Below are 14,796 nucleotides of genomic sequence, written 5' to 3' on the forward strand. Positions count from 1 at the left end.
GGGAAAAAAAAAAATCCAGGGATGATAAACTATTAATAGGAACAGCCACTTCTTTATTAATTGGCTAAATGAGTCAGGGCTGTATATTTGGCAATTGTACAGCAGTTAGGCAGAACCCGAGAGCAGGTCCCTGGACACTTGGTGTGTGCAGAGGTAACGTCTAGTTTATTGATAGAGCCAGCGTAAGCCCAGCTGTGTGCGCTGAATTGGCTTTGTACCCCGCACAAGCACTGCAGTCTCTTCCAGTTACAGAAAGTATCTGGTAACAGGGTTGCTATGGTCCGGTGACTTGCGTACCTGTTGGGTACCAAACTTGGTGTGTGTTAAGCATCGCGCTTGCAGGATCAAAGGCTGCTAACAAAGCGGATGGCATACAGCCTTATACAAACCTCTGTAAGTACTGGTCTGCAAATGGAGGGAATTGGGAAGGAAATAGAAAACTACAAAGATATGCCATGTACCGTAAATATTTACACCTTAAAATACTCCACTGAGCTTTTGCTCCGATTCCTGCTTGTGATGTGCCTCTGTGCGTCTGGGTTATAAGCACTCATCCTCTGGCCTTAATCAAAGGAAAACTAGGATAAAATAGCAGATAGGAACTTTGTCCATCCTAATTGCAAGCCTGATTGTGGATGTTCAGTGAACAAGTAATGGAAGAAGTGAGCGTTGCCTTGTACAACGCACAATGCTCTTTGTGGGTATATAGGACACATGCAGACGTGTTTTTATACAGAGGCATTTAAAGGTTTTACTTGCGCTGGCACCAAACAACCTGAAAGTGCTTTTTCTGCTTGGATCCATCGCTAATTGTCAGTAGATCCATTTGCAGCACGTTGGCTCCCGAGCACTGTACTACATTGTGTATTCCCTCTGTGTAGTTGTATTCTAACTCTGCACAATGAAGTTCCCCACCACCACGTTTGTTGTGAATGAAATCTGATTCTTCATTCTAGAAATGCTCTGCTCATCTGTGTGCCCATGATTCAGCATTAATCAGGGGCCCTATAGCACAAACCCGCTATTATGTCTTGGCAGGACATCTAGATGCTGTCGTCTGAAAGACTGGCATTCCCTTTTTGAAAGAGCAGAAAAGGGCTCTGTGCAAAACAGTTGTTAAATCACATAAGGTTCACGCAGGTGTTTGATGCGCAACATTCGGCAGCTGTGGGTGAGTGAAGCTGTGCTATAGTGGGTAGTAAACTGTATTTCTGGCTTTATTTTTGTCCTTCCTAATCCAGGTAGGATTAATAATCACACTTGATGATGCCACGTCTGCTCTCGTGCCCCGACACTGCCTTGGGTAGTCTTTTGGAGATGTGGTTTTTCAGTAGCTGCGTGTCTGGTGAAAAGCAATACCGGAGAAAACAAACTCCATTGATTTTCACAGAACAATGATTAGGCACTTCAGATACAGAACAGAGGGACCTTTTATTCTGCTTTCAATGAACTAACAGTAAAAAGGAAGAAAATAGGCGCTAAAAGCAAACCTTGACAAACAGAACTGTTGTATGGCATTAATGAAATGCCATTTAAAATGGTATTCATGAGGAAGCTTTGTAGAAGGAGTGAGAAATATGAAAAAAAAAGGCTCCTTTCAAAGCATATGAGTTATGCTTTGATAAAATTAGATTTTTAGTTAAAGGAATTTGCAGTCATTAAATGTTGCCCATGAAATAAGTCTCATTTATAACCATCTGCTTTATGGCTTCTGCAGAAAAGGATTCCTCCTCGGGCAACGCATCCGAGAACTTTAGTGTCATTTTTATCAAAATAGTTTGGTTCTCTACTAGTAACACTATTAAAACCTCCCTATGATTTTGACTTGACAGCAGTATCTTACACTTCAAAGAAAGGGTGACTCCTCCTTTTTGTGGAGAGATTGCCCAAGTCATAGCGTGCAGCACGGTACCGTGCCTGTGGCCAGGCTTGCTGGTAATGTCTCTTAGTGGTGTATTAGATCACTAATAGAAAGGTCTTATGTTCAACATGCTCTCAAGGAGAAAAATTAGCATAATTTCTTCTTTTCTATGCTGCAAAAGAGAGAAATGGTTTGGCTGAGGCAGGCAAGGGAAAATCAAGTCCCTGCCATAGCCTCGCTTTACTAGAGGGGCTGGAACCGCTGTTGTCTAGACCTACCTGGAGCTGATGGGTTTGTGGCTGCTCTTTAAGCCCTGCCACGGTTGCCAGATGTTCTTCCCATTTTCCTGAAATATCAAGTGTTCTCAATGCCATTGGTCTTTCCTGCGTGGAAGGAGACATTTTGGGGTATGTACCGAGTGCTGATGTTCTCCCAGGTAACTAGAAGCGATGGCTTGCAGCCTGACCTCACCTTCTCCCATGGCGTTTCTAACAAGCTTTTCCTCTGAATTCTGCATCTGTTCGTTGGGGTAGTTTACATTCATTAGAGCTTATAATCATAAGGGGATCAGAGTAAAGGAAGGGAAACTTTGAAGACCATTCTTTGTTTTTCACAATGTCTATGCGGTTCCTTTCATGGAGATACCAAAAGGGTGTTTAATACAAGTGAGCTGACACTTGAGTTTTTTTTTTAATAGTGTGATTGTCTTTTTTTTCTTTTGATCAATGTAATAGTTATAATTAGTTTTAGTGTTTCTAAGCTTTTGAACTGCAGAGAATTCAAACAGCTTGTTAAAGTGAGGGACTCCAGGGGAACTTTAAAAGTGCTCTTCCCTTTTGCATATATTACGTGTACACGGGTGTAATGATAGCAGGCGGTATCTGAATTTTTTTATCCTGTGCCCCACCTCTCAAACTAATATTTTGAAGAGCTGTGAGAGGTCCCTGGAGTATAACTCTCTACGCAGCTCGGAGCTTTGCTGCTTAAAGAGGATAAATGCTTTGAAGTCTGTACTAATCCTGAATGCCATTTTACATGTTTCTCAAGATCACTGAGGTAGCATCCTGCAGGGAATAATGACTTGGTATCTTTATAAACAAATACCCGTTTAATGTTTATCCCCCCCACCTGCTGACTTGGAGGATGCTGAGGAGACTGTTTCTGGTGTTCTGATCCTGCTTGGCTTTGGTGAAAGCTTTGCTTTCAAGAAAGTCAGGTTGCCAGTCAGTTGTAGGAAGAAGCAGCAGCATCTATTTCCTACGCAGCTGGTGACGGTGGACGAAGGGTAAAGCGTTGCCGCGTTTGGGCAGAGCTTGACCAGGAGATGGGTGATGTGGTTTGGTCCCGTAGGATGGGAGAACACCTCAGTGGTGTCCCTGGGCCATGTCCCGCACCTTGTGGGGACCTGGAAAGGGGCAGGAGGCAGAAACGAGCGTTCCTGTAGGCAGGACATGAAAAGCCACAGCAGTGGAGCGTGCAGGGTGTTGTATCAGCAATGGTGTGGCCAACGAGCAGGGATGGGTTGCGCCCCTGTACTTGCGCTGGTGAAGCTGCACTTCCAATCCTGGGTTCTGCTTTGAGCCCCTCACTACAAGAGAGACTTTAAGGGTCTGGAGCACATCCAGAGCAGGGGAATGGAGCCTGGGAAGGGTCCTGGAACACAGGGGTTGTGGGAGCGGCTGAGAGCCCTGGGGCTGTTCAGCCTGGAGGAGAGGAGGCTGAGCAGAGACCTCATCGCCCTCGGCAGCTCCTGGAAAGGCGGTTGTGGCGAGGTGGGCGCTGGGCTCTGCTCCCGTGTAACAAGGGATGGGATCAGAGGAAATGGCCTTGAGCTGCACCGGGGGAGGTTTAGATTGGATATTGGGAAAAATTGTTTCACCAAAAGGGCTGCCAAGCGCTGGCAGAGGCTGCCCAGGGAAGTCGAGTCCCCGTCCCTGGAAGGATTGAAAAGACTGGTAGATGTGGCGCTTAGGGACACGGTTCAGTGGTGGCTTGACAGTGCTGGGTTAAGGGTTGGACTGGATGATCTTAAAGGTCTTTCCCAACCTAAATGATTCTGTTACTCTGTAATATTACGTCCTTGAACAAAACCCCTACTTTCTGAATGTCTTGATGCCGTCTAATATATTTGGGTGAGGGAGGCAGGGCCAGCAGGAGTTAGCTGGGCAGGTATCGCTGTCACTTCCATAAGTGGATGTTTTTTCATTTATTTCTATCTTTCACTTAGAAAAAAAACTGTTTTATTGTGTGGTCCAGTGACAGCTTTCCATGTTTTCAGTTGCGCTGTGGCCGGCACTCCAGTCTGCAGAAGGGAACTGTAGATATGTTTCGTTAGATGTGTAGCACTGTACTTCCCTTTGTCTAAATGTGGTCTGCAGGGAGGTAATTTTTTTCACTTCTTTTAAAAAAATACAAATAAAACTATAATAAGCATCATGTGAGCCGGGAAGCTCAGATGTCCTGGGAAGCCGTGTGTTATTGTCCTATCAAAAGGAGAAGAAAAACCTTTTATTTCATTCTCTGATTTAAAAAAAAAAAAAATCTGAGAAAAGTGAGCACTAAGGGAATGGAATGAGGTTAAACGAGGCACATCCACAAGAGTAGAAACCTGCCTTTGTGAGCTTTTGGCAGGTGTCTGGAGAACTTGCTCCTCTTCCCTGTGTCCGTGCTCTTGGGCGTGCCGTGGGGGAAGGTAGTTCTGGAGTCTGATGGCACTTGAGTCTTCCAGATTTATGTTTGCACTTGGTGGGGTTAATCCTGCATCATCCATCAGTGGGCACTGTCCAGGTTGACGTGACCCTAGGTGGTGTTTCAGGATCGGTGATTCCACTATTTTTAATACTGCTTGCAAGGAATAACTGGAATGATGGATATTACAAGTATTTGTAATTAATCCATAAATAGTGGTACTGCTTGAAATTAAATGTTTATTCCTCTGGTGTCTCACCACTAGTATAAGTAGAAAGTGTTGTCTGGGAATGCTGTACACTTTGAGACTTTCTGCAGTGTCTTTTTAAAAGAAGTTTCTTTATTAGAGGTGGTAGTGATGCTTTGCAAGAAATAGGGCAAATTATGTACATGCACAGAGATTGAAATGAGCCCTCGGCTCTAAGCATGACTAATCTGGTTGCTTTGAAATTATTCAGGTAGCTGAATGAGTCTCTGCTAAAAATATCCGTAATGTCTCCTCCCTCCTCAAACCTAAATCCTTGGTATGGTAATAGCCCTCCTAGCTGCTCCCTTTTAACATCAACAGAGGAAAAAAAAAACATTTTAAAGAAAGATATTGTGTTCTACCGTGTAACTTATCACAGAGTGATGAATCATTTTAGGTGATATATTGATCCATTAAATATCTGTGGACAAACTGAAATGTATGCTTGTAATTACAACTCAGTTATTGTATGAAGCTTCATTGATGTTTCTCTGGGACAATGACTAATGTTTGTAGGGGTTTCTATAAATGCTGCCTTTGAACAATTCGTATTTAAAAAAAAAAAACAAACCCAAACCACAAAAATGTCTCTTTTTCCTTGTAGGATGCCAGAAGGTTTGAAGTTACAAGAAGAAAAGGTAAGAAGAAATATAGCTTTCTTTCAGTGTGTGTGTTGGTGTTGAGTGCTCTTGCAGTGACTTGTGGGGTTTCGAGGAGGCACTCGCCTGGCACGTCTTACTGCTGCAAATTGTAGATTTGGGTTTTCCAATGAAAAGTTGCTCTTTCAGCACAGAACTGCATGATGGTATTGGGGATGAAAGTCAAGGTTCGTTGGGTGCTGGCAGAGGATCTAAACTCTGCCCCTGGAGCATTCCAGGCAGAAAAAGGTCCAGACAAGGTTTTCCATGCATCAGCACACTGCACATCTGCCCAAAGGTGCAGCAGTGTTAAATGCGAGTCGTGCCGGTGCTCTGAGCTCAGATCCTGCTCCTGTAAACTCTTTTGCATTAGTAACTAATTGGCTGCTGCCGTGAGTGGCTCTTTGATGGTTCTCAGCAGCTGGGTGAGAATCAGCCATCAAAGAGCTCATTCTGGTTATCATTAATTTTGATTTTGTTTAGCAGATGTTTTCTGGATCAGGCAGTTGCTTGCCTCGTCTGTCTCAGTAGAACGTGAAGCGGGTGGTGCACTCCTATTCAACAGATTGATGCTTTCCCCTGTTTTGTTCCAGCAGCTTCTTTAATTGCTTCAGGCATCCAGTATATTGGGAAGAGGTTGTGACTACCACTGTTGTGCTGCATAAATGAAAAAGGTCAGGTCCAAGGGTAACTTGTCATCTGGGCAAATAATCTTTTGGGTTTCTTGTCAGCGTGGTTCCCCTCTCCCCTACATGCGAGACTGAGGCAGCAGACCCTTGAGTAAATGAAATAGATGGTTTTTACTAAAGGTGAAGTCTGTTTAGCTCAGGTTTCCAGTTTGTATGTGTTTGGTCAAACTTCTGCCACTCTTCATGAAGCAATCCAGCATTACTGGATTTCCCTTGATCTCAAACTGAGGGGGGCTCTTGGATGGTTCGAGGTTGCACCGAGATGCAGAACTGCAACTTGGCATCCTGGATGTGGAGATACTGGAGTCATGCTTTAGCTGTAGTTTGTGATGCAATTTGTCGTTAGTGTGGAGACTGAATCCAATCTTGTGAAAATGGACTTAATGAATAAAATTCTGTAGAAGCACCCCTAGTCCTGTTTCAGCTATGAGGCGAGTCTCCAAAGTTTACTTCCCAGTGAAAGTAACCGACACCTACAAGAACTCAAACATAGCAATTTTTGTAAGCAGGGCTGAATTTGTAGATTATGTAGGTGCTTGAAAGATGTTACTTCAGAAGCAATAATTAGATTTTGATATCAGTGTCTCTAGATGCTGAATTTTCAGGCTCAGTTAGCCTGATTCCTCATCTCCCTCACTGGACAGGTAAGACTTGACTTTCATTTGGAAGGGTGAAACCATACCTTTTATCAGAAATGAATGGAATATAATGAACCTCTCTGTCAGAAGGCTTCTTAGATCCATGGATGGAGTGGAGAGAAGGAGATAGTAGTTGGGGAGTTATAGATAAGTTGGGCTTACAGCCAGCAACACAATCTATGAATCATCAAGTATGTCTGAAGAACTGCAAACTCCTTGGAAGTCAAAAAGAAATGCTAACAAACATGGTGAATACTTGGTCACAAAAGCCTGTGGATTTGCTGAGCTACCTGAGAATTTTCAGCAATGATTAAGTATCTTCCTTTCTGGAGTTTAGTCCTCAATAGTGCCTATAAAATAATTCAACAAAAGCCTCCTCCGGAAACCTGTTCAGTATTAAAATGTGTGCGGAGCAGATACCACTCAGTGCTAGGAGAAACAGGAGGGCTGAAATGTTTGCTGTGCACGTGAAAGGATTCATTATATATTTGTCATATGGTATGATCCGATTTTCAGATTTAGGCTTTTTTCCCCCTAATATGGTAATTTTTGTGGATAATGGTTTTTACTTGAGGAAATTAGATGGCTGGAAAATGTTGGAGGGTTGGGGGTTATACTTGTTCCCTTCTCTTAGTGGAAGATGTGGTTTTCTGTTGAAAAGCTGAAAAACTTTGAAACTTGAAAGTCTAATAGAAAGCACTACGAAGGTGAAAGCTGCAGCAAACTTGATCTGTGCCTGCTTTTATTATCCCATGCTCATGGATGAACCTGGGTAATTAAAAAAAAGAGCTTTTGCTGAAAGGAGGGGCAATCCTGGCTTACATTTTTCAGTATTTTTCTCTATTTTTGGACAAACGGGTTGAGTCCTTTAGTTTGAAAGCAGGCACTTTTCTTTCAAAGGAAACAAAGCCTTGACTGTCAAATGATCCAGGGGTGTATAGTGCCGTAGTTTTTTACTTTAACAGATAGTCCCTTTAATAGCTGATGGTCAGTTGTGATGGGTTGTGTTTATACGAGATGAAAGAAAGAGATGTGAAAACACTTTCTTTTTTAGCTGTGGATGAGTTAAGTTAAACTGGGAGGCTTTTGGTTTCCAAAGTGTCAAGACTGCATTTGCTGGCGGAATTTTGAAGCTGCTCCAAAGCCAATTACAGTCGATGAATGGCTTTCCTTTGACTTCGGTGGGCACTAGATCAAGAATAATTACATGATCTTTTAATTGCCGTTGTACGGAGGGCAGATGCTTCCCCGGCTGCAGCTGGCAGCCATCCTCCACTGTGATGTATGAAGACAGATTTCAGCCTTCCAGTACTGAAAGAGAGCCTACAGGAAAGCTGAGGAGGAGCTCTTGATCAGGGAGCGCAGGGATAGGGGAAGGTTCAGCTGTTTTAAGCTGAAAGAGGGGAGACTTAGATTAAATTTTGGAAAGAAACGTTTTCCTGTGAGGGTGGGGAGGCCCTGGCCCGGGTTGCCCAGAGAAGTCGTTGCTGCCCCATCCCTGGAGGTGTTCCAGGCCAGGTTGAATGGGGCTTGGAGCCCCTGATCCTGTGGGAGGTGTCCCTGCCCGTGGTAGAAGGACTGGAACTGGGTGGGCTTTAATGTCCTTTCCCACCCAAACCGTTCGATGATTCTATTATTTCCTTGTAAATGGAAATGGCTGCAGATCCGTTTTGTTCCTGGGATGCCCAACTCATGTTTGAGTAAAACTGATCTTTTAACCCAAGAAAACTCATTCTGATAGTTAATTAGGAAAGGGAGACTGAGCAAAACTGTTGGTAACTGCAAGTTTATATCAGCTGCCCAGGTCAGTTAAATGGTGCAGGGGTGCAAAACGGGAGCAGGGGGCTGGGAAAGGCAGCAGTTTGTGCAGATCAGATGGACACAACAGGCATTTAAGGGAAAGGATGGAGGATAGCATGCTGCGAAACACTGGGACACTACGGGGTTTATGTTAAATCAGAAGCAGAACTAGACCAAGCTCTGAAGGGAACACCTGTAAGTATTTGGCTTGGCAGTGGCAGGGCTTAATTTCTAAGACCGGTGAGTTTTCGCTTATGTAATGAGTGTAGATGAATGTGTGATATGTATCTGTTCCTGTAAATTAGACCACACTATCTAGGTAAAAGCCATATACGTTCATGCCCATCGCATTCCACACAGCTTGCAGGACAAGGCCTCCAGTGGTTTCCTCAGCTATTTAGCTGCGAGGATGCAGAGGCTAATTCTGCAGCTTCTGGAGCTGAGAAATGCTCCTACTACTGTTGCAGTGTGGTTGCTCAGTTCTAGAGTAAATTGTCTCCTGGGAATAACTATGTACCCAAGTGCATGTGTAGTCATATTAAGCACTGAGAGCCAGACCTTCGGTAGCTACAAAGAAGCAAAACCACACTGAATTTAACAGATGACCTTTGCTTTTTACTAGCTGAGAATCTAGCTTAAACACTTAAAACTTTTAATTTGTTTTTATGTTGCTTGCAATCATCCATTCAACAAATTAGTGTCAAAAGATGTTTTGGAAACCATTCAGCCAAGAAATGTTCAAACAAATTGCTTCCACTCTGTTTGTCCATATAATCTTACTAAATGAGATGCAGCTCCAGATTTATTCAGTCAGATGACATCACACTACCATAAAGATATGAACTTTAACTATCTGGTTTGAATTAAAAGGCTGAAAAGAGAAGAGAAGGCTCTGGGGAGACCTTATAGTGGCCTTCCAGTACCTGAAGAGAGCTACAAGAAAGCTGCGGAGGGACTGTTTACAAAGGCATGGAATGATAGGATGAGGGGGAATACCTTTAAACTGGGAGGGGGAACATTTAAATTAGACAGTAGGACAGAAATCTTCACGCTGAGGGTGGTGAGGCCCTGGCCCAGGCTGCCCAGAGCAGTGGTGGCTGCCCCATCCCTGGAGGGATTCAAGGCCAGGTAGGATGGGGCTTGGAGCAACTGGGTCCAGTGGGAGGTGTTTCTGCCCATGACAGGGGGTTGGAACTGAGTGATCTATAAGGTCCCTTCCAACACAAACCATTCTATGATTTTACGATTTAAAACACTCTAAATTATTCACAAGCTCCGTGTTGTGGAGGTCCTGATTATATTTATATGTATTTATTAAAGATACACAAGGCTTGTTGTTCCAGTGTGCTTCCTAATCACACTAAGGAGCAATAGGATACAGCACACCCTGAGCTTTCCTAAGTTGCCATAGTTTTATTGAAAAACTCTACGGCTCCATCAGTTAGCAGTGGTGGAGATCCAGCCAACAGCTGAAGAAATATTTCATTACTTGCCACTTGACATCAATCCTTATGTCCTAGGTGAAAAACTGACTCATGGTTATAAAACAGTAATGCCCTTTAGAAATTCTATTCACTTTGTCCCTTCTTCTTGCACATTTCAAATTTCCACCTATCCATGGAAGATGAAAGGCTCTCGAAACTTGGCAGGAATGGCAAGTTTCTCTCCTCAAGCCCTTCACGAACACGATGAATTAATCAGGTATAATTACTTTTGTATTAAATCACCTCTTAATTTCCCATCCTGTTGTTCTTTTCCTGTTGCTGGGGTCCAGGAAATATGGTTTTTGTTCGTTATGTCCTGGTCAATACTCACCAAGATCAGTAGCTGTGGCTGTACTGCTCTTTAGAAGCTGCTCTGTTCCCAGGATCTCAGCTGTCTGCATAACCCAATGACATCCAGATCATGTAATACTATAGCACATATGTAGATCTGTACACATTTGTGGTGTACATACACAGTTGGCATGTTCAGAAACGCCAGCTGTATCTTTAGGACATGCCTCAAACTCGGAGAATGGGTTGCACATTAAAAATACCTGTTTTACAGGATCACAACTTGGAATAACCTCCCTGTTTATTGTGCTGATTTTAGCAATTACTCTGTCTTTACTTAAAGCGAAGGATCATGTCTCTGTCCATCTCAGCTGCTTTGTTTTCATAGAGATTTTTATTATCTCTGGCTTTTCAGGGCATATGTTGTCAGCAAATGGCAATCTTTTACCTGGGGAAGGATACTTGACTGGGTCTGAATATTAATCTGATGTTTAGCTCCAATTTTTCTAAGTTTGAGAAACTGCAATCCCTCAGCATTTTTTGTGCGCTATCCCTCTTGAACGTTATTGTTCAAACACGTGAAGCAGTGGGGATGCCTAAGTTCGCAATGTTGGCGGGGGATTAGGCAGAAATAATGAAGGTAAAAATATTTTCGAGGAGCTGCCTAAGGCACTTTTAGCTCGGATTTTATTTCAGAGTTAGGCTGACCCAAGGTGAGGAGGGAGGAAGGGGCAGCCTTGCGCTCCCACACACCTATTGGCTGTGGAGCTTCATTTTAACTTGGCATGTTTTGTGGTTCTAAGTGACAAGAGTTAAGAGGAGTAAAACCATGTGGAAGGGAGGGGAATACCTAAATAATCAACTCATTAGCCAGTGTTGGGCACAGCACTAAATCAAACAGTAACACGGGTGCTTCTGGGCAGGTTTGCTGTAGCTGTTGGTATTGCACCCACGTGCGTGGGACTCTGGACAAGGACGGGGTCACTGCAGACACCGAGCAGTGAATTGCAGCTTGGCCAGGGAGTTTCTGAGCTGTTTTCCAAACCAAACAGTGCTGGTCCTAGTGGTCATGTTTGGCTTCCAAATGCCTGTTTGTTTGTTCTGATGGATTACTTCTGAAAAATGTGAATGTAGCCATGAATTAGCCCTGCTTTGCCAGCAGACACGGGAAAACCATTGCGTGCCCAGCTCTCTCGCTGCTGAGCAGAATGATTTTGCAGACTTAAGGCTCTTGTAAATTGAAACATCAGTTTCTGTAGTTAAGTACTTCAGGGCAGGAGGAGGAATGAATTCTGTTCATGGCAGAACGGGCATGGATGTTTAGTAAGTAAATATAATAGCGTGTGGCTTTGCTAGAGCAGCAGATTGATGGACCCAAAGGACTTGAAGTGAAAACTTCTTGAGCAGCAGGAAAGCAGGCAGCTGTTACCAGCTGCAAGTCAGAAGGAGCAGCTTGGAGACAAGCTTAGGAAGTGGCCAGACTTCAGTTCCCTGAGTGGGGAGAGAAAAAAGGTGGAGATAAGACAGAAAACTATGAGACTTTGTGATGTTTTACAGGGAGGAGCAAAACAATACATCTGTGTATTCCATACTACCCTACTTCATATAAAAGTATCCCCAATGCAGTGTGCTAAGGCTGGATGTACCCAAAAGCATCTCTCTTTCCATCTGAAAGCAGAATGAACTGTGCTGATTTGGCAGCTGAATAAGCCGCTTGTGCTGCCGGGGTTGGCTGCCACACGGTGCTGCCACCGCAGCCCTGCTTGACCATGCCCCGCCTTTAAAGAAGTCCAACTTCCTAATTTGAGCATATGAGGAGCAGCTGGAGATCAGCCAAATTTCTGTTCTCTCGCCACACACTGGGGATTTATTAAAAAAGACAAATAAAAGAAAGGCAGAGTGCGACCTTTGCCTGCATTCCGTGTATTTAGTGACCATAGGCAAATATTACACTGCAGTATCAGATCCTAAACCCAGACTTGTAGAAATCTCAAACTGCAGTGAGGTCCACTGCAGGACAGCAGAAGGTGCAGGAGTCGTTGCTCAGTGATGCTCATTTACAGCAGATAACGTGGCCTGCAGCACTACGATGGCCTCATCCGCTGGCATGGTCCAGAAGGCTCCTGAAACTACCTGATGTCTAGGAAACTTGATTCACTTGAGATATGTAGGGCTTTTCACAACCAATTATATCACACATGAGTTGCTGACTTACAGCTTGTGACCAAAATACACACCACGAAGCCAACTTCATCAGCCCAGCTTTTCGGAACAGTTAGCAGCAAGGCAGAGTTTACTGAACAGACTTTTGGCTTCAGGCAAAGCAAGACTTTTAAGTCAAAAGCATGCAAAAAAAAAAAGATGCAGCAGGAAGTATGTAGTGCCCAGCCTAGAGGGTAAATTCCTGCTGCTTATCAGTTCACATTATTTGGAAACTTGGGAAGGTAGGTGAGCGTATGTCTTGAAGTTCAAAGGAGAGCTTTTCTTTGCTACGTGCCAAGCCCTGCACCTTTCGGGGCAGCTCTGGCAGGGTCTGCCCTGTGCCTCTGTCCCCCAGTGTGGCGTGTCAAGGGCATCCTCGGTGCTCTCGAGGAGATCAGCCCCAACAGGTCGTGATGCTGTGAGGGTGGTGCTGCTGCCTGCTGCCGCTCCTGCCTGAGATGGATGACCTCATTGCCAGCTCGAGTGCCAAAATTTAGTGAAGACTTAATAAAGAGATTCTTCAGGGAAGTCTCTTCCTCTCTTCTTCACTTCTCCCTCTGATCTCTCTGTGCTCCACAGCCTGTATGTTACCTATCTTTCCCTGAGAGATAGCCGCTTACACATTTTTCCCTTCCCTAACATCCGTTGACTCCACAGCTTCTGTACATTTTCCATCTAGACTGGGCAGTCTTTTGGAAGATTCCACTTGGTCCTACAAACCTTGTCTTGGCTGCATCTTCACTGCTCCAAAGCACTTCTCTCCAACTGACCCAGAGCTGTAAAGCAGGACTGGTTGGCACTGGTCTTTTAAGACAACCTACCTTTAAGAGAAAGAAGTTTTCAGACCAACAGTCTTTTTTTCACTTAAGCATCCTTAGCAGCAGCCAGGTTGAAATTCAAAATGAGATTTGAGGTCGTGTTGGCTGTTGTCCTGGGTGGTGCTTTCCTATGTCTGTTAATCCCTACTTTTCTTTCCTGCCACATAATTGTGCTGAAATAGTGTTGTTACGCAGAGTACTGTGTGATGTGGAAGCCTCTCTCATATAGAGAGGGCATATACTCCTTGCATATAATATTGAAAGGTGCAAATGTGTTGGAAACACTGAGTTTTCAGACCAGCTGTGAAAGAAACTTCTTTTTAAGGCTTGAATGAAAACTGGCAGCAGATGTTTCTGATAGTGGCAGTATAATGTCATATGCATATATTCTCCAACAAATCAGTTTGTCCAGCGTGTCTCAGAAATCAGCAAAATCAGTAACTTGTGCTTTGAGCCAGAAAACCCAAAATCCGAGATTGTTTATGGGCTCAATCAGATTTTTGAGTCACGATTTTTGAATGCGCTGCTGGTCTGCTTGATGTGTAAGAGCGTGGTGTATTTCCAGTTACAGACTTACTAGGTTTCAATATGCCATTTCTTCCTGAAGCGACCTTTAACCGTAAGGCAGAGCAATTAGGTTAATATTTTCAGAGCTTTAACTCGCTGCCCAAATACAGGATAAAATACGATAGAAATCGTCCTCTTTGTGCTCTTTTAGTTCAGGCACTCACAATGAGATGGCTGTGGTGGATGCGGTGTGGTGAGCTGTCAGCCTGGGTTAGCCAGGCTGGAGTGTTGTGGTTTAGGGTAGGGGATGCTCTGACGGCACTCTGAGGTCTTCTCCTGGAGGAGCTTCACTCTGCTGGGGCAGCGGCTGAGGCAAGCACCAGTGCTCCTTGCAGTACTTACCTGTCATCTTCTCCCGCATCCAGTTTTCACCTGATGTGAGGAACGAGGATGCAGGGAACAAACTGTGCAGGTGCTCGGTGCCATAGCTGCGTCCTGGCTGCTGCCAGAGCAAACACTCTGCAAAGATTAGTGATTTTCTGGGGGACTCTGCTTTGTTTGTAAATGTTTCCTTTGGACTTTTAAGTTTCCAAGCAAGATTTCAGCTCAGTAATTAGTGTGTGTCAGTATATTTTATAATAAGAACTTATGAGCCTGTGAAATGGTCCGGTTGTTATTTGGGAAAGAAAAACCTACTGTGTGTAAGGTAATGTAATTACTTTTCTAAAGAAGTTTTTATTATGCACCTAACTGCACATTTACTGTACTTGATAGACCAAAATAGAACTGAAACAGAATGAATAAGCCATTTTGGTCCATTGGGCAAATAAAACAGCTAAAGTGTTTATAAATATGTATTTAGTCAGCAGAACTGATTGGTGACTCTGCAACTGATCCAGTGTTTGAGAGAAGTAATCCAAGTTTAATAGCCTT

General features: G+C 43.9%; 1 protein-coding gene across 4 annotated transcripts in view; it reads left to right on the forward strand.

Annotated features, from left to right (window-relative positions):
• FSTL4 (follistatin like 4) overlaps positions 1-14,796 on the forward strand; it is a 226,343-nt gene that overhangs the window by 11,470 nt on the left and 200,077 nt on the right. For all 4 annotated transcript variants that reach the window (XM_054079740.1, XM_054079742.1, XM_054079739.1 and 1 more), the window contains exon 3: positions 5,401-5,434. In XM_054079740.1, coding sequence (XP_053935715.1) covers positions 5,401-5,434 — 34 coding nt within the window. The remainder of the gene's footprint in view (positions 1-5,400; positions 5,435-14,796) is intronic.

Source organism: Cuculus canorus, chromosome 14 (genome assembly GCF_017976375.1).
Source record: "Cuculus canorus isolate bCucCan1 chromosome 14, bCucCan1.pri, whole genome shotgun sequence".
NCBI classification, from domain to species: domain Eukaryota; kingdom Metazoa; phylum Chordata; class Aves; order Cuculiformes; family Cuculidae; genus Cuculus; species Cuculus canorus.